This window comes from Micrasema longulum, unplaced genomic scaffold (assembly GCF_059751315.1).
Source record: "Micrasema longulum isolate JH-2025_06_02 unplaced genomic scaffold, ASM5975131v1 h1tg000828l, whole genome shotgun sequence".
NCBI lineage: Eukaryota > Metazoa > Arthropoda > Insecta > Trichoptera > Brachycentridae > Micrasema > Micrasema longulum.
Genome location: NW_028278020.1, coordinates 131,654 through 158,475, shown reverse-complemented (window position 1 = coordinate 158,475; position 26,822 = coordinate 131,654). Strand labels below are relative to the sequence as shown.

The 26,822-nt window shown below is 32.2% G+C and overlaps 1 protein-coding gene across 1 annotated transcript in view; it reads left to right on the top strand.

Moving 5' to 3' along the window:
• LOC148278767 (neural-cadherin-like) overlaps window positions 1-25,925 on the top strand; it is a gene marked incomplete at its 3' end in the record, with an annotated part of 268,459 nt that extends 242,534 nt beyond the window's left edge. Inside the window, exons 3-12 of the mRNA XM_088230905.1 lie at window positions 11,070-11,371; window positions 13,602-13,738; window positions 14,782-14,998; window positions 15,762-15,930; window positions 16,959-17,809; window positions 17,895-18,086; window positions 20,203-20,393; window positions 22,573-22,762; window positions 23,634-23,816; window positions 25,736-25,925. Of these exons, the coding sequence (XP_088087031.1) occupies window positions 11,070-11,371; window positions 13,602-13,738; window positions 14,782-14,998; window positions 15,762-15,930; window positions 16,959-17,809; window positions 17,895-18,086; window positions 20,203-20,393; window positions 22,573-22,762; window positions 23,634-23,816; window positions 25,736-25,925 (2,622 nt within the window). The remainder of the gene's footprint in view (window positions 1-11,069; window positions 11,372-13,601; window positions 13,739-14,781; window positions 14,999-15,761; window positions 15,931-16,958; window positions 17,810-17,894; window positions 18,087-20,202; window positions 20,394-22,572; window positions 22,763-23,633; window positions 23,817-25,735) is intronic.
• Window positions 25,926-26,822: the final 897 nt, after the last annotated feature.

Sequence of the window (26,822 nt, the reverse complement as noted above, 5' to 3'; positions counted from 1 at the left end):
TGGTTTAATTCGTAAAACGGTGCCTTGATCCAGAAGTTTTATCTACAGATTATACAGTCTAGACAACTCGATTTTTCACTACGGAAACTGGAATATTTTAGGATGAAATTTTGTAATTAAATTGTACATTTATTTCGTACATACCTATGCCTAATCGACTTAAGGCTTCAAAGATGCGAACACTCCTTCTTAAAGATTTTCATTACTTATTGATTTCATTAAAACTAAGTTATTCGTACTATAATTATTACCGGTGACTTTTAACGCAATGATATCCTTTGGATTTTGAACCCATTGACATCTTTACCTTATATATCCAATCGTGATCGCGTCTAATCAAATTTTACATTTATAATTGCTCGCTCTTCGCCGTGATACGTTTACCTTACCGATAAACGAGTCGCATATCTCACGTTTCAAAGTAAAATACATACCTAAGTAAACCCGAAATCTAGATGGCAAATCCTTCAAGCTTGACAGAAGGGAAAAGTTTTGATCAGAGCCTTCAACTTATTTGTAGGCCTGAAAAATTTACGTAAATAGGATTTCTGTAAACTTCAAATTGAATTCTTAACTTTTTTCATCGTTTTGTCTGTTTTTTCAGATCGCAGTGTAGGCAATGTTTTCTAACCAACAGACGTCTTCAAAAATACCGTTTACTTCATTTATCGACACGAATTATGGATTATATTAAATGTTTACTATAACATAAGTCGGAAAAAAGAACATCTTTTAAAAATATAACTTAATTTTGCACTCAGAAGCGTATCGCAAAATTTAAAAAAAATAATTCCTAAATGTTATCAAATATTTTTATGTAACCACTTACTGACTTTTTTATGTCTACGGTTTCGAGACGTGCCTGTCTCTTCGTCAGGACACCAATCAAACCAACATGCCAAACCCACTATACACCTTCACCATAGTTGTTGCACAGAAATATGAAACCAACACGCTATGCATTCTAATGAGCAACCCTTGTCTTCCAAGTGTCCAGTGCCCTCACAATAACAAATTCTCCGAATTCGCTCATCACTTAATCAATTTTAATCATGACATTAATAAAGATACAGGGTTAAAATCTAACATTAATAATAAAAGGTTAAAAGTAAATAATATGGAAATATTTTACATCGGGAAAGCTTTAAAAAATAATGTTTCTTCAATAAATAATCTAACAACCTTTTAATGCAGCCCGTTACACGATGATCCATTGTAATGGTCACCTACGCCTATTAAACTCACGCCCCTTCCTCTTTTTTCAACTATTTCTCCCACAGCATAAAATATTTTCATAACCTAATCCGTGCAATGTAAGGGTTGCTTATATAATGCATGTCGTGTTGGTTTTATATGTTTGTGCAACAACTATGGCGAAGGTGTACAGTGGGTTTTGCACGTTGATTCCATTGATGTCTTGACGTAAAGACGGGTACGTCTCGAAACCGTAGACATAGAAAAGCCGGTAAGTGGTTATTTACAAATATTTAATAAGATTTAGTAAAATGTTTGACCACAACGTTAATGCTTTAAATATTAATAATGAACAAATTTTATTCGTTTTTTTGTGTACTTACTTATTTTAGGGGTATTGAATTATTTTCATATCCTAAAAACTGAAGGAGTACATTTGTATTTTTTTTCAAGTAATCAGTTCAGTAATATTTAAAATATCTGCTCTAAAAAAACACTATTTTATTTGACAATAATTTCATTCATGTGTAGGTTCTTTTCACATTTTCATTAGTTATATTGCATTTTTATTCACGAATAAAAAAAAACATTATCTAGTTTTCATCGACGGTGACGGTTCAAATGTTCATCCTGAAGCTTTTAGTTCAAAATATCGCGTAGTTTGATAATCGTAAATTATGGGAAATATAACCTGCTTGTACTAAAAATGCAAAGGGATGAGCGCGCAATATCGCTGTTTGATCGATTCACAGGTATAAACAACATTTCTATGCACTGTAGTCTATGGGCGATGCGCTATTATGGCGATCATGAATATTCTTTATTACACTATAAAAACATCGAAGGTAGCACTTTTTAGACTCAAATATCAAAGATTATCGTAATATTGAACTTTTAATATCCTGCAGTAAATATTGCTTCAGTCTGTCTTTTATGATCGAGCTTTTAACCTCTTTTACATTATTTATATTCAGAAATTCGCCATTTTTATGGTTTTAACAAAATTATCCGAGGTAATACAAAAATCGATCTTTAGTTGAACCGTGCAACGTCACGCCATGTGTCCTGTCTGTAATTTGACATTAATTTAAGTTATAATATTACGTTATTCGTTGCTACTTGTCAATTAATATATTCATTGCGTTCAAATCCGCGGTCTGACTTTTCTTCATGCAAACCTATTTCCATATGTATTTTGAAAATAGAGATGTATGTTTAATATGTGCCTGTGTTTATAAATTTAGTGTTTTTATTTAATATTTTTTAGTGTTATATTTTCTCAATTTTTAAAATTGTTTAATTTTTTTTTTATTTTATTATTTTGTTTTGCATTTTTTGTTTCTTTTTTATGTTATTTTGTAAACTTGCCAAACACAAGAACCAGACTCTTTTTTGGTAATTTCAACCTTAAGTATTCCATTTTTTTACTGAATGTATTGTTTATTTATGCTAATAAAGGTTTTTATTAAAAAAATATGTATTTTCTCCCTGGATTATGGCTGTAGAGTGGTGATTTCTTTACACACTATAGATATCTACTTTTGACGTGTCCTTATCGTTTAGTTATTTCAATAAATTGTTTTTTACGGAAGCTACGGACCACTCAAAAACCCTTAAAAGCGCCCAGTTTTATCTGCCATCTTCAAAAACAGGGCGTACTGACACAGAAAATTTATATCCGATACTCTTAAAAAAAAAACTAAATCTGTTCAATTTTGGTGTGTGGAAAAAGGGACTACGAGACCTCAATTTTGTCAATTTTCGTAAGTCATAATCAGTTCAACGCGCAGTTGTTTTTTTTTTTTGCAAATTACGTATTCGGGAGCACAATACATGTACATCGGCGAGAGAGCGACAGAAAAACTGTATTTAAATACCTATTCATCAAGTCTCACTACCACCGCATACCCTCTTAATTTGTCAAATTATTTGGCCCTCGTCTGCCAATAAGACGTTCTTAACCCTTTAAATGATCTACTGTAATGAAAATAATCATTAAGTCTTTTTTATCCAAGAAACAAGATAATAGTACTAATTAAAACGTCAAAAAAATCCGTAAGCCCGTAAGACTTTTTCTGCTTTTTTTTAAAAATATAATGCCAAAATCAAAATCATCTATCTTTTATAAAAAGCTGTAATGAAAATAAAAGTAATGAAGGTATATGCTACACTGACTAAAATATTTAATCAAGTTTTACAGCTCAATTACATTTTTTTAATAAAACGAGTAGTACCAACCCGTATCCGCTGTTCTTGTTTTATTGATTTTATTTGTCAAACTTGTGATTTTATTACAACGTATTATTCCTTTACGATTTTAAAATAATATCACTAAATTGGCTGCTTTTCTTACCGCTTAATCAAACTTCATCAACAGAAAATCATAATAATATGCCTACTTCTAGATTCTTTTTACACCAATTGACAATACTGCAGTGAGGGGTACAATGAAAGCCTTTAAAGTTTCTTTGTTTTTTTATTTCGCGGTTTACATGTAAAAAAATATTACATTTTCGCTTAATTAGTTTTTGAAAATTGATAGTGATATGCGAAAATGAAGAAAGACACAAGTCTTTATGAACAATTTCGGGAAAGGGGTGGATGCTTTCATTTTTGTTTTTATGGACTATAGGTAGGACCTTAATATTTTTTTATATTTTTATAGAGTCTTTATTCAATAATATATATACATTATTACAATATTAATACAATATAAAGAAAACAAAGTATTAAGATATATTTTGTCCCGATAAACTATTTAATAATAGTTTGTCATCAGGTGCTCAGACATTAGTTTCAATTAATAATCAAATAAGAAGAGTACAGACTGTATACGTATAAAATAATAAACATACAAAATAGTTGAAAGATTTTTTTTTAAAGTAAGAAAATAGAGTAAAATAATACAATTAAAATTAAAGAATAGTAATTTACTTGAAAACATTTTAAATATAAGAAAACAATAATAAACACATATATAAATAGTGTGTGCTCATAAATGTAATGAAAACAAGATAAAAAATAAATTAAACAACGTAAAGTAAATCGAGAATTTCAATTCATATCTACAGAAAAAAATAAAAATATTCAGAACATTTAAAGTACATATTAAAATTAAGATATAAAAAATGTAAATGAAATAAGAAAGAACTAAAAGAAGGTTAACCTAAGAAAATTAAAAAACAAAATGTTTTTATGTAATAACCTAATAATAATATATATGTTCGTTGTAAACGGCATTAGTGCTGTATTTTACATTTAAATAAATAAATATATTCAACCACGTTCCTGGCGCATAAACACAAACTGCTACGTGTGATATTACGCGGTCTTGAGATTTCTCTTATTTATTGAAGTTCTTAGTTTGTTTTCAGTTGGTCTGCTGCACAGATGTGTGTATGGAAACCAGAAACATGTGGAAAAATAGACGAAGGGTTTTGTTTTGAAACAACGTTTTTCCGCGCGTGTGTAACTCACCCTTGTACCAATTAATTATAAAGTTGGTTGGTGATGTTACTGGCAACACAAAAATATGAATATTATTTGTATGCGAAAATGAAATTTTCAACAACACTCTTCAGAAACTGACGTGGGTGTCGTATTGTTTAATAAATTTATAATTGATAAGGGACCTATGAATATTTTATTCTGCATATTTTGTAAAATATAAATACAATATAACGATGGTGAATCCTGAAATATAAAATATTAATATAACTTCTGGGCTCAGTTAGCTTTTTTGTACGTGTTTATAAAACCTATTTGAAATAATTTATATTAATTGAATCATCATTCAAACTTTCGCTCCAAGTGATGAATAGATAAACCAAATACAGCCTATTTCAATCATCTGTTACATAAAAGTAAGGTGATCAGTATTACGCTTCATAAGACCAGTCCAGGATCAATTAAATATTTCAATTCAAAGAACCTTTCGAATCAATATTTCACGTCCACCCTGCCAGGAATGTCCCAGAACCCCAAGAATGATAGGTGAACTTGCCAACACGTCACGACGAGGGGGACTTATTTCTACTCGATTTTCTTTGCCAAGATTTTGACTGGAAAAATAATGATGAGAGTGGGTTAAATGCTGTTGAAATGCGATCCCTCAGGAGAATGTGTGGTAAAACGATGTATGAAAAGTGCACAGATGTCGAGATCTGTGAACTATGTAAGGCTGAGACATGCATTGCCGACGGAATCAAGAAAAGGATACAGCGTTGGTTTGGGCATGTAGAGCGAATGGACAGCGAAAGAACGGCCAAAAGAATCTACGATGCGAATGTTGATGGATGCAGGAGAAAGACATGGCACGGTCAAGTCCATATACTTGAAAATGGACATGTCGAGAGTAGGAATAATCGGCGTGCGTGCATGAGAAGATGTATAAATGTAGAGGAAGCGAGGTCCGTATGCAAAGACAGAGTGATGTGGAGTTCTATCCTCTCTGCCTACCCCTACGGGGAAACGGCGTGATGGTTGTTTGTAGATTTTTACCTGAGAATAGCCATCGAGTCGAAAGCACTCGCCCAGGTTTCTGGTTCTGAACTGTATTCTTCATCAGCCTGGACACATTGGTGGTAATGTTACTGGAATTCAAAACTCTATATAATTCTCTTCAATTTAAAGTGATTCATATTCTAGCCGGTAAATGTAATAAGTCCAATTCGTCCCACTTTAATGATTTCGCTAAATGGATTCATCAGAATTTCTACTTACAATTTAATATATGCGCAAGGATGACGAGGTAGATTGCGTGTCCCGAAACGTCATAGGGCACGACTTAAACGATAGGGTCACTATTCCTCCCAGTATGACTCCACAATAAATTTAAACACGATTTCAATTACAGGAATAATGGATTTTTAATCAGATCTTAAAAGGTTCTAATTTTTAATTTAATTTTTCGAACGTCACGAAATGCTTTTTATTTTAATTCCTTAAATAACCACATTGATGTATGTTTTAGTTGGTACTTTTTGATGAGGAAGGTCAGTGCTACGGGAAGTTGGATACATAAAATGTTTTCTTACACTCGATAAAAATTAGAACTTTAAATTGTACGGCGAAATTTCTCGTAAATTTATTTTTAAAAATAATAAAAATTTACTGTTTTGAACTGCGTCACATGTTTATTCGAATCAACCAATGATAGAGTATTGTGAAAGATTTTCGATTACCGGTGGCCAACTCACCAATCACCAGAACTCACCGACGAAAAGTTGTGACGTTATTTACGGGCGAAGTACCCAATTTCAAAATTAAAAAACTTTCAAAAATCATAGCATAATATTATATAAAATTGCTAACATTTATAATTAGTTGGTTAAATTTTTTAGAGTACACTGGAACTCATTTTTACGCAGGGGATACGTTCCACATAGTACTGTGTAAAAACAGCATACTGAAAAAAAACGATGCTGGATAGGTTTCCTCATAAAAATCAATTGATTGGCATTGTTTAAGCATCATTTAATGAATAAACAAGTAACAAAGAAGTCCCTGCCTGAACACAGAAATTCCCATCTAGTCGGGACCTGAAAAAATGAACCTCTGTTCACTATAAAACACCAAAAAAAAAATTTTCAAATAAAAAATTCGAGATTAAAAAAAAAATTGTTTAGTTTTACCTTATTTTTTTTCTTGAATATAACATGATATCCAAATACTTTCAAAAATCGTAAGTAAGTCAATGAACTGTGTAGGGCACTCCAATACCGAATAGTATGATTGTATTTTCCTAGGAATTGGTAAATTAATTGTTAAAAATTAATTTCATTTAATTTTTGGATCGTGTTATTTCAATACCGTGTGAAAGGAGGTTCAAGAGTATAGCTTAAAATGGTGTATTAATGTTTAGTTCTGTTGCCTGAAATTGTATTTAATATTTTACACAAACAAACAAACCATCACGCCGCTACCCCGTAAGGGTAGGCAGAGAGGATAGAACGCCTCATCACTCTATCTTTGCATACAGATCTCGCTTTCTCTACATGCATATATCATCTAATGTCTAATGCACGCGCGCCGATTATTCCAACTTTTAACATAACTTTAAATATTTTATTGGTGCATAATAACAACGCGACCTTTTTATTGTTCGGCGCGGCATGGCGGAACGTCTCTAAAATTTACTACAAAAGCATTGAATCAACGAATTTGGTAGGCACTAGGCACCACGCCGTAGGGTAAGATGCTAACAGTTTAATAAAAACGTTGTATCTTTTTTAGAAAAATCTATATCTATTTAATGAACACTTCTTACAGTAAATCAATAGTTCATTCTTTAGCTTGACTTCCCCGAAATAAAAAAATATTGACCTACCGATGTTTCGGTTTCGACAAATTCCGGCCAAAAATTTGCCGAAACTTCGGCTCAACCGAAACCTGCGGTCGGGATGTGTCAGATAGCGTTAGAAATTCTATACATTGAATTGTTGTTCATTTAAATAATTAGTTATTGTATTGCCATTGTCTTGCGTTAAAAATAAAAACTAGACTGATTTTGTGATTTGTTGAATATAGTTAGTAATTCTAAGATCTTTTATAAATACATATATATTTTAATTACTTTGTAGTTAATAAGTTAAAGTTCCTATAGCATACTTACATGATATAAGTTATGTGTATAATATAAACCTAACGAACCAAAAAACACTTACAATAAACAAATTTACTTATTAAATTTTTGCCTTTTATTTCATCGTGTATTTTATTTAACACTTGTTTTAATGAACTCATAAGGTTTAGCAATAAAAACTCATAAATCCTTCGCTTCGGCCTTCGATTGACCTTTAACTTATTTAACATAGTTTCGTATTTGTCTGAAACTAGAACAGAAGCCGAAATTCAGTTTTAGTTTCGGCTGAAAATCTTGTTTCGGTCGGTCAAAAACAAAAGAATACGTATTTGTGAATCAAATTATAATTGATTTTCTCAAGTTGCTTACTTGTTACACTGTTGAGATTGAGAGATCTGGAGAGCCCTAGATCAAAATGATTTTCTTTTAATTTAAAAAGTTAGATTAGAATAACTGGCAAGCTTGTTTGATGTATTAAACGGCTTACTATCAATAGATTTAATAAGAAATACGTTTACTCACCAACGCTTTCATATTTTAGAATACCAAGGAAACTCATTTTCTAAATCACTGCTTCACACCAACAAAAACAGTATTTTGCAATTAATACAAAAAACATGAGTACTGTTATCAAATTAGCTCTGTAATAAAATGGTGGATATTGAATTCTTAATGGCTGTAGAAAAAATAGTGTTGCTATGGAGAAAAATAGAGGAAATGTAATTACTGTTGTGTACCTTGTTACACTGTTTCCCACCTGACCAATAAACTATTGCTATCTTGTGTATCCGACCTCTCCAATATTGAATATTCCACGCTCCACTCCGTACCGATATTCTAACTCTCCTATAAATACGTATAAATATAATATATTAAACTACCTTATAACATTTTGTGTAAATATCATAAATTATGTTAGCAAATTGTTACTATATTTTATTTGTTGAAATGAAATGAAATTTTAGATAATCTTACCAACTGGTTGTGATATTTTAAAGATCTTGTCATGTTTTACAATCATGTATCCTGTCCAAACTGTTTCTACATTGTGTTTATTTTTCTTGCTTGCCTCCAGCTGGACTAAAATGTAAGTATTATTAATAATATAATGTTATCTAAAAATGATTTCAATTTATTTATGGAATCAAAAATCCCCCTTTACTTAACTGTTTTTTATTCTAATTGAGAATAAATTTTATTGTTAACATGCCTTAAACAAAATACATATTTGTTTATGTACATAGGCAATAGTGCTGCATCCAAGCAATCTGGTAGTTTTTTCTTTAATGTTGGTTATTCAACATAAACACCCAATCCTACAATTAATGGCCAACATATGTGTCTTTTTAAATACTTTATTATAAGTAAAACTAAAACTTCTGGAATAACTTCATGTTTCGAAGTTACATTTTATAATGTGCAAAATTCTTAGGATCATATGCTTCCAAGAAATAATTACATAGGCCAATAAATCATTCACAGATCAAATCACACATCACCAATAATCACAGGCCAGTAATTTATCTTGGAAAGGCGTTTTCTTGTATGTGAAGTTAATCGGAAAATTCTCAAGTATGGAAGGTTTCCATTCTGTCACTAAAAACATGAAAAATTAAAGAATCGAAGGAATGTGGATGTTTGAACATGGTCAGAATGGCAAATATTACGCGTTTTACACAATACTTGCCAACCAAAGACATGTCACGAAGCCGGAGATGCATATACTTCCTATTTCTGAAAGGTGCACAATTTGTTGAGGATATTCAGTGCAATGGGACATTGGATATAAAAAAATGTACCCCCTTTAAAAATTAGAGCATTTAATGGAACGGCAAAGTTTCTCAAAAATGTATGAAAAATTTAACAAAAATTATTTGAATGACGTCACTAGTTATCCAAAATCGACCAATGACAGAGTGTTGTGATACATTCCCGGTTACCGGGAAGCCAACCCACTATCAAAACAACTCACCGTAAAGAATTTGCAACGTCATAGGCGGAGTAATTTTTAAATCAAAAAACTTAGTCAGATAAATCTCACCCGCATAAATTTGTTAATGGTATCAGTTATGTAACTTCTGAAAAATGTACAGATGGAATAATTGAAGAAATATGGATGTCACCCAGTGCGCAAAGTGGTTACATAAACCAGCCAACGATATGTCATAAGCCCTGTCAATGCCCAGGGATCCATATTTCCTTCTCTAAAATATTCTCCATCGCTATTGTAATACTATGTTAATGTTCTTCAAGCCCCTAAATACTATTAATTTGTAAGATGGAAGCTAAAATCTTCCTTATTATTCAGGATGCCATATTGTTGCTACCCAAGATCTTGTTATTTAATAAGATCCTCGGGTAACCTTTGTCAGACTAGGAATATCTTAACATTCTAGAACCAGCTGAATTTACCCTCAAACCTAATATTGTGTCTACCTTTCAAACAAAATACCCACCTAAATTATTTTTATAATCTGTAAATAAATAAAGAAAAACACAATCATCCATTTGAGATTGAAAAGGATTGTAATATCATAAGTCAAACTATTTAGTTCGAAGTATTTTAAAACTAATATCTTACAAATTGTCTGGAAAACATTCTGTTTTGTAAACAAATATAATAGTATTAATCTTAGTAAAAACTGTTTATATAGTTAATTTTAATAAATTAAGTAGCATCATTAAATGATGTATTAATATGTAGTTCAAAAATCCAAGGGCGTTAGAAATTTAACATTTTTATTGCGCCAGATATAGAAAACATTTTAGAGAGTGAAATATGCAAGTCTACGCATTTACAGGGCTCATGACCTGTCGTTCGCTTGTTTAGATTATCACTTTACTCACTGTGTAATGTTTACCATTCTCTTTATGTTTGAATGTTCATATTTTCTCAACTCTATCTGATGACTTTTGTGGAGTGAAAAACTCTTTGTTTTGATAAAATTTAATCTTGATGACTCCCTAGAAGGTAGAATACATACACTTTGACATACTTAAAAAATTGTAAAATTTAAAGGGAATGTCTAATCTTTTGTATTCCTTATAATTTTGGCTGAAAAATATTTAATATTGTAAATAAAATCAACTTTTCTGCTTGCCTGAGAAATGGTTCAATAGCCTGCTGTTCTAAACATTTTACTTTGATAAATTTGATAGTTTTTAATTAATGTTTTACAGTCCCAAATATGTGTGCAAAACGACTGTCCGTTCTAAGGGCCACTATAACAAAGGTACAAATTGCAATTTACATTATTTTTTTATTTTAATGACGATCAATTATAAATTCTAGATACTGACAACCAGAGGGTCATCATTCACGTGAAGGACATCAACGACGAGCCTCCCTACTTCATCAACCGACCGTTGCCGATGCAAGCCGTGGTGCAACTGAACGCTCCTCCCAACACTCCGGTGTTCACTCTTCAGGCAAGAGATCCCGACACGGACCACAACATCCACTACTTCATAGTCCGGGACAGGACAGGAGGAAGGTTCGAGGTGGATGAGAGGTCTGGTGTTGTCCGGACGAGAGGAACGGATCTCTTCCAGCTGGATATGGAATATGTCCTGTATGTCAAAGCGGAAGATCAGGTAATTAATAAGATTATCATTTTCCTATCTGGGGTGCTATTCTGAACCACTCTCGTGCCACGAGAAAACAGTTTTTCTCATGTAATTTTAATGTAAATGCACGAGATAATACGGCCACAAGAGCGTTTGGAATGCTAGCCCTGAATCAAGTGGGGCACGGGGTATTGAATGTGTGTCTTCTTCGGTTAATTGAATTGAATTGGGGTCATTGGTGGGTAAAACGCGCCAACCACTAGGTTACAAATTGAACTTTATTTTGAATATTTTTACATTACAATATCAACTAATTATTTTTATTTTATAGTAAGTTTTAACTTGATTTTTGACTATCTGTATTATCATAAGTTTAATTTATTTACTTATTCATTGATGAACAAGAAAAAATTTTATTAGATTTTTCACAAGAAAGTTAAGTGGTTTAACGAAGCTTTACTGACAGAGACAGAATGCACTAAGTCATTAAAACAAGTTACGGGATAATCGCATATATTATTTTTTTTATTCTTTCAACGCATTATTTCTCCCACAATTTTCTTTTATTTCATTTTTGAAAGCTTTAAAAGAGTAATCTTTATTCTAGGCATAACATATAATTTGAAATCAGCATCTTGCACCTATATCAAAAAAATATTTTAAATATATAAGGACTGTTTACTTAGTGCATTCTAACATAATGTGATTTTTTTTTATTTTAATTCGTAAATAAATAAAAAAGCTGGAATAAATATTATAGTGTAATTGTCTAGCTTGAAACAGAGTTTGTAATCTTGTAAGCTGGGCAAAGTTTATAATTTCAAAATAAAAAAAAACTATAAAAGCATGGCCATTAAAAAATAGCTCAAATAATATTATTTTTTTATTTGTTTTGAGTTTGTAAAAATATTATTAGTAATCTGTTATCATTCCTAAATATATTTTTTTTCCTTGTTGAGTAAAACCATCCAATTTTACACTGACATAATCCAAGTATTAAAAATTACAATTTAAAGTTTTTTATTTTTTTATTTTATTTATTATGTACATGGCCTAAGCCAATTATAACGGTTATATACAGAAATATACATATATACAAGAAACTGTATAAACAGAACATAAAACTTTGTAGCAAAGACAAACAAGGGTAATAAAATAATGGTATACAATAATTCATAAACACCATCAACATAAGTCTTCGAGCTCACCCATGCCAATCCATCCTCATCTCATGTGCTTATGGCGAAGAGATCTACGAAAAGCCGGAAGATCAACCCTAAAGAATTCCAAGGTGTGTGACGTTTATGGGTTCATAGAAGCCATAGTTAGTCTTGTGATAACAAAATAGCAGTGTTTTATTACTTCTGAGTCTTCAAGAGGGAAGTTCGAGAGAAATTTGCTAGCTGAATTGCAAGAACATTAAGGGAAATAATTATCAGTTAATTTATAAAATGTTTAAATCAAATTTATGGAACGTCAATCTGTAATACAACCAATAGAATAAAATGTGATAAAAAAAACCAAAACTTATTTTAAAAATACTATGAATAATAAGGAAGTTCAGTGCTACAGAAAATCAGACATAAAAAATGTTTTCTTACATTTGGTCAAAATTTGTACATAGAAGTTTCTCTTAAATGTATGGAAAACTGATAAATATGATCTACTTTAACCAGCTCTTCTAAATCAAGAATAAGATAAATCAATTAAAAGAGTATTGTAATAGATTTCCGGTTTCCAGAAAGCCTACCCACAAATCAAAACAACTCATCAAAGACAACTAAGTCAAAAAATCATAGCGAAGATAATACGATACATAAAGATATTAAAAAATGATTTAATTTGATAACCTATTAACAGATACTTTTTTTTTAAACCACTAAAGTTCCTTACTGTGGACAATATGAAGAAAAATAATAATTTTCATTTGCAACTAAATTTAAAAAATGAAGCTAACTCTTTCTTTGTTTTTGTATTTTTGAATCGGAGATTTATTTGCTCCTTAATGAAACCATTCCTCATAATTTGGTATAAATATAACATAAACCCTGTTTTTATATTATTCCTATTTTGATTTAACATCATGTGATTTCTTCAAATTATTTCTTGTAAATGAAATAAAATTTGTTTACTAGATTTATTACAATTCACTTACTTAGTTTAAGTTTTTACATAATAAATGTTATGGTTGTAAGTTTTTTTTTACCCATTGAATAAAGATTATTATTAATATTCCAATTCTCATAAATGTTTTCAGAGTGGAAGAGTAGATGAAAGAAGATACCAGTCAACACCGGAAGAACGTCTTTCTATTGTTGGAGGAAAGCGAGCACCACAGTTCTACATGCCAAGTTATGAAGCTGAAATTCCAGAAAATCAGAAGAAAGACTCTGAGTATGTATGCTTTATAACTATTTTATAAATGCCACCAGTGACAAATTGCACATTCTCGAAGTATTAAATGAAATGTACATAAATATTAGTATATGTCTGTAAATATTATTTGTGTTGGTAAAATTTTTAATATAATCTTGAGGTTTTATGTTTGATGTTTGGTAAATAGAGTAAAAAATATCATTTTGTGAATACACAAATATGTTTTGCATTTAGATCTGCTGCAGTTGTTCCAATAAATTGTCTTAATGTACCCATATTTATATTGATAAATTTTCTTAATGTACCCATGTTTATATCTCCTATTAAAAATAAATAGTGCTAGAATAATTAAGGGTTTTATTTGTAAACACGGCTCATTCAACGTTCAAATTCATGAGCCGTTTTAGCAAATAATATCCTCAATTGGAAATGGAGAGAATAAACCGGTAAGATGTTTGTTGTACAGCGCCCTTGAGATAATTTTCACAAAAATGACACTAGAAGTCATTCAGAATAAATAAAAAGAGGTTACAGAGTACTCCTTTTATACACATTTTACTACTTAACTCCTTCATAAGTAAATAAAAACTTGGGGAGTTAATCTGTAAAAAGGTTATTCTGCATTGTGGGGTAATTAATACAACTAGGCAACTTCAAAATGAACATTTTTGAGTTAACCACCTAGAACACATTTTTGTATTTTCCTCCACGTATGCTACAAGTCAAGCATTTAAATCATCGAAATATTATTTGAATGCATCTGACTTGTCTATTTGTAGCATTGATGGAGGAAGACAATAAATCTGGTTTTGAAGTTACCTGCTTGTAGTTATTACTCCATGATATTATTTAACTTGTTGAAGCAATATTACCCTCATTTTCTTTTTAACTACCTGATCATTTCTGGTTTATCAACATCACCTGATTTTTGTCATTTGCTGCTAATATTATAAACTTACATATTGTATTGAGATTTTGTTTGGTGTTTTAATTCAAAAGTAATGATTTTGCACTGACACATTTTACAATGCAAGTTTTATCATAATTACTGTGTGTTTCAGCATAATTTCTGTAAAAGCGAAATCATTCGCTGATAGAGAAATTCGCTACACATTAAAAGCACAAGGACAAGGCGCAGGGACCTTCAATATCGGCCCTACATCTGGTATCGTAAAGTTAGCTAAAGAGCTGGACTTTGAAGATCTTCGTCAGCCCCATGTTTATTCTTTGGTTGTCACTGCTACAGAAGATTCTGGAGGGTTCTCAACTTCTGTCGAGGTTAACATCTGCTCATTTTTATTTCACATTTGTATTTTACACACTAGTCTGAAGAGGCCATTGACAAAATAAATAAAAGCCGAACACAAAATGCCGAACATCAACAATGTGTAACGGAAGATCTGTTTATGTATATTAATAGTCAGGCTTCTGAATGAGTTTACTCTTCTGTAGTCTACCTTTAAAAACTAAATGTGACGATGTTCCTTAACTTAATAAGGCTACAGCTGACTATCTCACCCGATCCTCATGTAATAATTACCTATTACACCAAATATAAACTTATTAAAATATTGATTGAATGCAAAACTTTAGACTACAGATATTTTTGAAGATAGTATACCTGCTATATAATATGTATATGTTCACACTTTTGAAAATATTCAAAACACAGCTCAACAGTGGTTGTTTCCTGTTCAGTTCCAATCCCAAATGATAATAATGATTTATTAAAATCTCAAAAAATATTGGAGAAATCTTTGTAAGTCAAAATTCTTTTTAGTATAAATTAACTGCTCATTTTCACAATATTCCTTAAATATTGTTTTACTTTTTTTAAAGTTCTTTAAACTATTTACCTTTATCCACACAAAAATGTAATTTTATCAAAAACATTATACTTCAATCTTCAAATAGGTATCAAAACCATATTTTTATTGTTACATCTCTCAAAAATTATCTGTAGGTACTTATGCATTCCACACATTTATGTGCTATGTGAAAAACAATTTTTATTGTATTTAATATTGTGATGTATTTCCAGCTCACAATACGAGTAACTGATGTTAATGATAATGCACCTAAATTTGAATTGCCTGATTACCAAGCTCACAACGTTGATGAAGACATTCCACTTGGCACAAGCATTCTCAAAGTAAAAGCTATGGATTCCGATTCAGGAAAAAATGCTGAAATTGAATATCTGGTTTCAGGTGAGCACAATTAATCAATACATTCTTATTTCATTAATTTAGTCAAACAATAATTACGACTTAACTTATTACTTCCTATATCTTCTTAATTTCTCTTTTATATTCTTTAAAAAACAATTTGTCTTATCAACCTAGTCTTTATTATTACTCAAATTGATGTAATTAAGCTGCACACTTGTTTTATATAATTTATGAGAGATGGTGGAGTTCTTTAATTGAGGATATATATGGAGAATGATACCAATGCTTACTTACAAATTGTATGTATCCTTGTAGAACATCCAAATAAAATGAAAGATCATTATGTTTTTTTGACATGTAGAGACATCTATGAATTTTACTGTATTTCACTCCAGCCGATATAACAGTTTTTGTTAGCGAGGACACCTACCAAATGATGTTACTTAATTTTAGAGACATCTGTGTTTTTTTTAATCTTTTGAATGCTCAAATCCAAAATATTTTTTCACTTTTTATTTTTATTTAGGTATATAAATGAAGGTATATAATTAGAAAAATAATAATCATGCTCTATATATAATTTATCTGTCTTCGCTAATTATTACACTATTTGCCATTTACATTCTTATTCATGCATGGCCTGGCTCAATTCCTGATGAGATCATAATAATTTATACTTATCTGGATTTTTACAACCCTGGATGTTCTATGCTGTAATTGGGCCATTTCAAAGGATGTTAAGATGTACTGAATTAATATATATTATTACCGTCTTTCTGAAAGTGGGTTGAATAGGTAAACAGGTGTTTGTCCTGTGGGTAGTGTTGTGGACTCCGGAGTAGGAGGTCCGAGATTCGAATCCTGCCCTACCACAACTTGTTTCCCATATTCTAACACTGTTATTTACGACGATAAGAAAATGCCCCCAAAATTTAAATATTTGGGTAGATCATGATATGAATACAAATATTTCAATGATATAAAATTCATTTTTACATACATTTCTTATTTTGACATAATTGACTATATTATGTTCAATAATGACACTTCTCTATTTATTGTTTCAGATGATCATTTTAGTGTAGATTCCAGTGGTATAATAACCAATAATAAACAACTTGATGCTGATAACAATAATGCCTATTACGAGTTTGTGGTAACCGCAAAAGACAAGGGAGAGCCAGCTAAGACAGGAACTGCAACAGTACGAATTTATACAAAGAACAAAAATGATGAAGAACCGAAATTTTCGCAACAAGTGTACACACCCAATGTTGATGAGAACGCCGGCCCTAATACACTGGTGACAACCGTTGTGGCATCGGATAAGGATGGTGATAATGTTCGTTTTGGATTTGTGGGTGGTGGAACTAATTCAGGCCAGTTTGTTATTGAAGAAATTACTGGAGTAATCCGACTACATGGAAAGGCTATTTCATTAGACAGAGATAAGTATGAATTGAATGTTACTGCCCTTGATGATGGAGCTTGCTGTGTCAACGGAGATGCCACAATACATACTTCAACTGCTGTTGTTGTTGTATTTATCACTGATGTGAATGATAATAAACCAATTTTTAAAGAATGCGGCACCTATTACCCTAAAGTAGAAGAAGGCGCACCAAATGGAAGTCCCGTTATAAAAGTACATGCAACGGACGAAGACAAAGGAGTTAATGGGCAGGTGAAATACTCTATCGTTCAGCAACCAAATCAAAAAGGGACTAAATTCACTGTTGACGAAGAAACTGGAGAAGTTTCTACGAATAAAGTGTTCGATAGAGAGGGCGATGATGGAAAATTTGTTTCCGTTACAGTCAAAGCAACTGATCAAGGAGAGCCTTCTTTAGAAGGTGTATGTTCATTTACCGTAGAAATAACTGATGTAAATGATAACCCTCCACTATTTGACAGACAAGTAAGTTCACTACAAATTGAGGTAAGTAAACAATCAAACATAAGTAGCAATATTTTTATTAATTTTTCTACCAATTTTTTTGCAGAAATATGTAGAAAATGTTAAACAAGATGCAAGTATTGGGACAAATATTTTAAGGGTATCAGCGTCTGATGAAGATGCTGATAATAATGGTGCCATCATTTATACTCTGAGTGCGCCATACAATGTGGGAGATATTGATTATTTCGAGATTCAACCTGAATCTGGGTGGATAGTTTTAAAGAAGCCTTTAGACGTAAGTATTTTACAAGGGATAACTTAGACTTAAGATAGGATAATAAACGGTGTGCTAGATGTGAATGATTGATACATATGTACATTACTCCCGAAAACATGGTTTGGTGAATGAACGCTTCCAGACCTAGGATTGTGAGACTGGTTGTGGCCTTGTACATTACTCTGTAATATAATACATAAGCCCGCTTTTATCGCTATTCCGTAATACTGATCCTGGTTCTTACGAGCAATCATCCATCAACGGAATTAATTGTATTTATTTGAGTCTGATGGAACCGGCAGCAGTACATAGAAGCCAGCTCGTTAGGTAGCTTATTTCTTCCTTTCAGCACTGTTCGTTTCAGTTGCGGCTTGGTCTCCACAGGCCAGGCGACACTAAGTACAAATTATTATTGCCATGAGTTTATTTCTACGGCACCTCTTGCATATAACTCTTGTCGTTTTACTAAAATAACCATGTACTATAAATAAAACAAATTAACAACTGCTGTAAATATTTCACTGTCAACTTGTTATGTTTAGTTGTAAAACATGTACAGTTTACGTATAACAGCACTTCTGTATATCCTGCGCACACATAGTTATTGGTTATTATTTGAGATACTTTGGAAGGCTTTCAGCTTTTGGATATACTTTTGTATGTACATGTTTTGTTACTAACGTGTGATGATTTTATTTTGTTGTGGGCAGCCACGGGCCACGTAGGAGGCCGCCACTGCAGATTGGCCGGCCGCAAACCATGGCTACTGTCACCGATGGCCTTTCTTTCATACCTTTTGTACATTTCCTTTATCTCATTCCATCAGACGACATCTCATATCAATCAGGCTCATACTGTATAATATTTCATTTGGTGGTTTGTTTTCAGGGAAGGAGATGTGGAACTAATATAATATGTTATGAATATATATTTTGTATAAATATATGTGTTACGGGGGCAGTCAGGATACTAAAAAAAATTGTAAAAAGTAAAAGTATCCTGACTGTGAACCGGAAGTTGTGACATATTCCTTCTGTGAAAGGGGCGACGTACTGTAATATAAATATTTTCAATAATAAACGTCCATCGTTTTATTTTGATTTCAATGAGTGTCGTTCCATTGTAAATTAGTAAACATGAGGTCAAGATAAATTAACTTTATGACATCCTGACCTTTTCCTACCATTTTATGAGAATGCAAAGCTCCGCATGCCATGCCTGCTTTCAAATTTTTATTTTTTAGTTTAGTTCTGTACAAATTTTAAGTAATTTTTGCATATATTTCTTGTGTATATTTGAAACTTGTAAATTATTATCATCATCATTATTTTTATTCTTTTCAACTGCACAATTGTTTTCTTCGGCATTGGCCACATCCAGGGATGTTATCCAGTAAGTAGGTATATGATATACATGAATATCAGATATAAAGTGTGGATATTATACGACATCATGTCCTATTCAGTTGCTAGAACGACTGAGGAATGATTGTTCTGTACAGTAGTTTAAGTAGTGTAAAATATTGTTTTATTTGGTTATTATTTTCTTAGACTTAAATCAATTTTGAATGGAGAACTGTTTGACTGTTGTGATGTTGAAAGAGTGAAGTCACAAAACGGTAGTTAACTGTCTTGATAAAATGTTCACAAGTCAATTTGTCGCAGTCATTGATATTCTATTTTTTCATTGTTATTTGTGTGACATTATTGAGTAAATTTTTATATTATTATGATTTGATTAAGTTCTTTAGCAATGGGAGTTATTTTGTTGTTGTTATTATTTTATTTGCCCCCCGCTGACCTTTGATTCCGCTCCCGTGTTCCGCTACTAGCGAGAGAGGTACCGCCTGCGGGTACGCGCGGCAGACCAGGGAGAGCCACCCTCTCACGCGGACGTGGACGTTGAGTTAGACGTCGTAGACAGGAACAATAAGCCTCCTCTGTGGAATGAGACCACGTACGGCCCCGTTCACATCAAAGAGAATGTCACAGTGGGTACTGTAGTGACCTGTGTAAAGGCAAGGTTGGTATCACCAGGGCGAGAGGCCGCGACGACGCTCGCGACCTCTCCTCCCGGCCCCTAACACTACTAACGACGTGGTTTTCTTTGTTTCCATTTACCGTTTTCCCGATAGCGAGAAACTTACAAGCTGGAAGCCATGGCTCAAGATAAGGGCTTCCCTCCCTTGTCCAGAACTGTGGAAGTACAGATAGATGTAGTGGACCGCGCTAACAACCCGCCCGTGTGGGACCACGTGGTGTACGGGCCCATCTACATTCGAGAGAACTTGCCCGTCGGGGCCAAGGTCGTGTCGGTCAAAGCCAGGTCTGTGGCCTCAGTGTTTGGCGCACGGGCACCGCACGCAGCCCCATCACTATATGCACGCAGTGTGGTGTGTGGCGTTACAATCCCGTCCCTCGTACTCTGTATGTTATTATACTTAGTCTCATTAGATGATGTTAGCGACATTCGTGGCGCCCAGCTCAGCTGCGATCCTACTGAATGTTGTTGCACTGTCATACACACTGGGAACGGGGATAAGCTTTGGTGTTTTCTATAAACAATATTTGAGAGAATCACCCAAATATTGACGCATTTTCTTGTTATTTTTAATTCTCATATGCATTTCATTATATTCTCGTGCATTTTTGATAAATCCATACATTTTTTTGCAAATCACTTGATTTTCATAAGATCTTCTCAGATAGTCCCACTAATAAGCAACACTAGAAGGGATGCACTGCTTCATGAAGGAATTTTGGGAACACAGAGGTAACACGTATGCCGACTCCACAAATAAAGAAAATGATAAAATGATCACTTACTAACCTCACTAATTACTAATATTATGCTTATATTTTATCTGGCAGAATAAACATCATTCACATTTTTTATATTTAAAAGATAATTCTTACTTGACAGAAATGATTTGCTGCCAGGTCTTTGAAAAGTTGACGAATTTTTTAGCTTAAATAAAAAATATTTTTCTTTGAAAATTAGTTACATTCTTAAAACATGTGATGAAGCGAAATTGATCGATTATTGTACCTGTTTGAAGACAAACTGCGCCTGTAGGAAGATATTATGTCAACACCAATAGTTCGCATGAAGCTGGGCTACAAAAAAACTTAATTTTCTGATTAGAATACTATTTCACTTTTCATTTAAACATGCTGTAACTGATTTCAGTAATAATTAGTAGCCGTCATACGTAAAGGTTAAAGGGCTGTTCTGTAGACAATTTTGTATGACTTGGCGCCAACAGGTTCTAAAAATATACACACATATTACATTCTATTTTCAAGTCGAAAAGTAATTTGACTGTATTTTATACTTATGTATTTTTTAAGTGTAATTTTAATGGAATCGGATCATAATCAATTTCATTCACTTTGGTAACAATTATTACCTGTTGTTGTTTAAGAGCATTATTTGTCCGTTTTTTGTTTAAGATTATTATTCGTCCTAACTCAACACAGGACTTTCGTCCCATTGAGAAAAAAAAAAGTTATATACGAGTATAATAAAATGAATAAATTAATTAAATTAAATACCAATAAATAACTTATGGATCTGTGTAGTAATTTTTATTTCCGACTATTATGTCGTATAACTCAACAAGTAAATGATCGTGATTTGTTTATTATTACAAATGTTGGCAGACTTACAATATTTTCAATTGCAACATAATATTTTATTTATAAGTTATAAGTATTATAATTATTGTAATCTTTTATAATCCATAAGAATTTGTCTACATTTTCAGAATAGCCCTTAATTTTAATAATTTGGTTAAATGAAAGCATTACATGTAAAACTTTGCATAAATTAGCTTTTTAAACACATCTGTTTCTGTATGCAATCAAGATATGTATGTAGTAATGCGAACTTTATTGTATGTGTTTTAATTAGCATTCACATTCTTCAATGATTGCTTTCATTGATACAATTTAACTATCATTTTTAATTTTAATTTTATTCTTTAATATAATTTAGAAATTAATCAGATTTTCAAAATATTTTTGGCAGTAGAAATCATCGCCAATCAGTATAGAAAGTAAAATTTAAACTTTGAGCTTTAAAACAGGGAAAAAAAATAGCACATAATTTTGCCAATAATTTACAATGTTTTAAACAGAGTTATCTGTATGATACCAAAATATTTTTTTACACAGGGCCCTGCAGATTGAATAAACATTTTGGCTAGAATTAATTTATTGATGAGTCAAAAAAAAGCACAAGCTTTCAAATCTTAAACAGGTCCTCAGAATTCACTTTTTGCGCCAAAGTTCTTTATATACACATTTTTCATTTCAAAAACTTATGCTAAATAATATGTTTCTATCAATCAATCAATGTTTTTGTGCCGCTTTTTTCCCTGTTCATTTAGATTATATATTGGTTTAGTAAAAGTGATAAATGTTGTATTGTGAAAGTCGTAGTCGTGTATTTGTATGACGTATTTGCATTTTGAAAAATCCTAATATCATTTTTATTTTCGCAGCTCGGGTATAGAAAATAACCCAACAGTATTTTACCGGCTAATGCCGGGATCAACTGCTCAGACAAATAAATTTCACACATTCTATTTGCAACAAAGAGCGGATAATGGATTCACATGGGCTGACATAAAAGTTAATCATCCATTGGATTATGAAAGTATTAAGGAATACAATTTGACCATTCGAGTTGAGGTAGTCAATTTGTTGAATATTTTTCAATTCCCTTAACGTAAATCAAGCACCCTAGTAGAAAATAACATTTATCAACACATTTGTATTAAAGTGTATAAAATTACACTACCTCTTGCAAATATTTTAGGATCATTATTCTCATAAAATCATAATTACCACCGCTAAAAAATCCCCACAAATATGCACAATTTTCTCATACCAGTTACAAAACTTTTCGGATTGTATTTCTGATTTTAATTTATTAATATACTATGAACTATAAGTAATGATAATAAAGCTTTGTTGAAAAGTATGTTTTTATTGCCTTTTGACTTCATTGGTAATGAAGTTAAAACTCTGAATCAAAGCATTTATTTTGAAATATTTAGTATAAGTAATATTTATCAACTTGTAATTAGAATTGCATATCGATGGCTTAATCCGTAAACATGACAACTCCAGTAAAGCAAACTGTACAGGAGAAACGTAAAACTTTATTGTATACCTATAAATAAACCTACGTGGTTTGTTGTTGTGGTTTTATCATATTATTATGTTCAAAATCATTATCACAATCAGGTAATTCATTGCGACACATTGTTGTTTTGTCGAATGACATATTGATGAAGTAATAAACTCTGTTAGCGCAAAAAAATAATCTATCTTGATTTCGGATTAAGCCGTTGATATTTCCCTAATTGTTATATTTTCGATAGAGTTCTAAATAAAATGCTTACAACAAAATTTTATACTTTGTGACATTTATTTAAAATGTATTTTTAGTTATTTTCCCATTGGTAAAAAACAGCAGATTGTATGTGCTGGTGATCAAAATTTTATTTGTGCGAGTTCTACCAGCAGTGCATTTTTTAATATTTTCGTCATATTTTAGAACAATGGGGCGCAGCAACTGGCATCTGAGGCTACAGTTTATATCATGTTGGAAGACGTGAATGATGAAATCCCTCTGTTTACTGAACGAGAACAAGAGACTGTGCTGGAAGGAGAACCCATCGGAACTAAAGTGACCCAAGTTAATGCTATTGATAAAGATGGAACATTCCCTAACAATCAGGTAATTCATTCCGATACCCATTCCGATAATATTTTTTTGTCACCACGAACCATCAATGAAAGCTTTAGAAAAACAAAAGAGTTTAATTTTTTTCCTAAACATCACTGTATTCTAACAGACTCACATTTCTGATGAGAGTTAACTGAGTAGATGGCGTTGGTCACAAAATACAAGGTTTAATATGTTTCGCTATTGCTGTAAATGTAGCTAATTTAATGTATGACGTCTTTTAAATTATTAATCTTGAAAATGTACTTCGGTAAGTGAACAGCATTTTGCAACCTGGAGCAGAATTATGTGTTGATTCTTAAAAAAACATAAAATACATGTATCTCTACTATTTCAACTCTACTTGTAACTGATAACAATAGATTTTACACAGCTTGCAGTGATTTTAGTAGTGTACAGATTATTATTAGACTTTACAATGATCGTATGCAATTACTTTTTTACTATTTTTTTTATTTTGTAAATAAAAAGAAATATTTGCGTTCTTATGATTTACCCAAATATTTAATTTTGAGGGCCATTTTCAACAAGTTGTAAATAACTCACTATTAGAAAATGGAATCAAGTTGGGGTAGAGTGGGATTCGAACCACGGACCTTTGGTCTGTGAGTCCGAGACACTAGCCACGGGACCACAACCCGATTTCAGACTACTTCAGATTCTTAGACTTCACTGATCAATTTATTAATATTATTATTAATTCATTATTAATTGTTTTTCGTGAGACAGATAGGGTATTCGTATTATGATGGAAGCAATCAATCCATAGCATTATTTTTTTTAATCGCAGTTTAATCAATAATTCACAAATGTAAAACTACTGACTGAAAGCAGGTAAATTTCATATATAGTTAAACCACACATTCGCCTATGAAATCAAATTTCAGCAGCATTCGGCCTGCTCTCATCCTTGTTTTTCCAATTCCATGCTTCGTTTCCAACCATAAGGGTCAACATTAGGATTCCATTGTGAACGGCTAATTTCTAAAATAAATAAATAAAAATATTTAAGCTAGTGATAGCGGATCGCTTTTTGGTCGCCTCTTACTGATACCCTTCCTTTAATATTATTCCCACGTATCGGATATATTTAATGTAGGGTATTGTTCCTATTGGTTTAGGTTTATCTGACCATGCCACATCTTTCTTGGAAGTCCTCGTCTTATTCCATTCTTATTCATTCCTTGCTTCTTCCAAACTCATACATCATATATGCCCTTTTGTTGTATCTGTTTCCATCTCTTCCACAATTAATTAAGAACTACAAGAACAAAATGGTTTTGTTTATATTCTTGTAGTTCTTACTATAATATATATATAAAAGCAAAATTAGCTGTTCACAATGGAGTCCGGGTCTTAACCCTGATGTATGGGAGCGAAGTATGGACTTGGAAAAACAGGGATGAAAGTAGGCTGAATGCTGTTGAAATGCTATCTCTCAGGCGAATGTGTGGTAAAACTATGTATGATAGATGCACAAATGTTGAGATCCGTACATTATGTAAGGCTGAGACAAGCATTATCGACAAAATCAAGAAAGGAGCTCTGCGCTGGTTTGGACATGTAGAGCGAATGGACCGCGAAAGAACGGCTAAGAATATTTACAATGCGAATGTTGATGGCTGCAGAAATAGAGGAAGACTAAGAAAGACATGGCATGACCAAATACTTGAAGATGAACATGTCAAAAGTCGAAATAATCGGCGCGTGTATGACAAGATGTATAAATGTAGAGCAAGCGAGATCTGTATGCAAAGATAGAGTGATGTGGAGTTCTATCCTCTCTGCCTACTCCTACGGAGAAACAGCGTGATGGTTTGTTGTTACTTGTATCATGTATATCGTCCTTGAAAGTGCCCACTGGGCGTATATATAAATAAAAAAGTGTCAAAAACTTTTATTATTCTTAGGTTTATTACTACGTTGTGGACTCACCCAGGAACGAGGGAAAGGACTTCTTCGAGATCAATTTGCAGACCGGGGAGGTGTTCACGAAGATAGTGTTTGATCGTGAGAAGCAAGGCGCCTATGCTCTGGAAGTGGAGGCGAGGGATGGAGCACCTTCAGCCCGGCCTAATTCCAACTCGCAACCAAATTCAGGTCAGTGTCTTCATTAATCTATGATATCATACTACTGATAAACTTTTTGTGTGATTTTATACACTTTTCAACACTGTTTTGTCTAATTATCATAAATAACAATACTATCATCACCATTTCTCTATTGACACCCAGTGGCGCATAGGGAACTGAATTAGCTTTCCGATTGTAGCGTATCTGGATTATTCTTGTTATGTGGAAGGTAAAAAAAATGTTTTCAGTCCAGGAATCACATTTAAAACCAATAATAAGGACAAAATAATATGCAAATTTAATGAAAACAAATGAGTTTATTCAACTTTATTTTTGGTTTGTCCAAATTTTTGTAGACACGGATTTGATTTAACCCCCTAGGGAAATCCAAAATATTAAGACATATAACAACAGAGATGGAGAGCATTTTAGGCCAACTGATCCGAGAAGAAGTATAACAATTGAAAAATATTTTCAAGCATTGCCTAGTATGTAGGTGAAATAATTCAGTCAGATGAATCTCACTCGCATCAATAAAGGTTTCGGCAAATTTAACGTTGCACAAATCAATAGTAGGAATAATTGTGAAAATGGATGTTTAAACATAGGCAGAATGGTGAATGTTACATTGTGTAAAGTGGCCGCTTAAACCAGCCAGTGGCAGGTCATCACCCCTGTATATGCCTAGATATCCATGTTCCCTTCTCTAAAATGCTCTCAATCTCTGTTGTGGTATGTTAATCTTAAAGATAGTTCACCGGAACCTCTTTACTCGGGTGATACTTCCAAGCAGTGCCGTATAAGAAAAGTATGCCAAAAAATAACAATAATGTCGTCATCCTATAAAACTTGGGTTAGTTATATATTTTTTAATCTGGAATATAAAGCCTTTATAAAACCTTTTTAAGATCAAATACAGCGTGT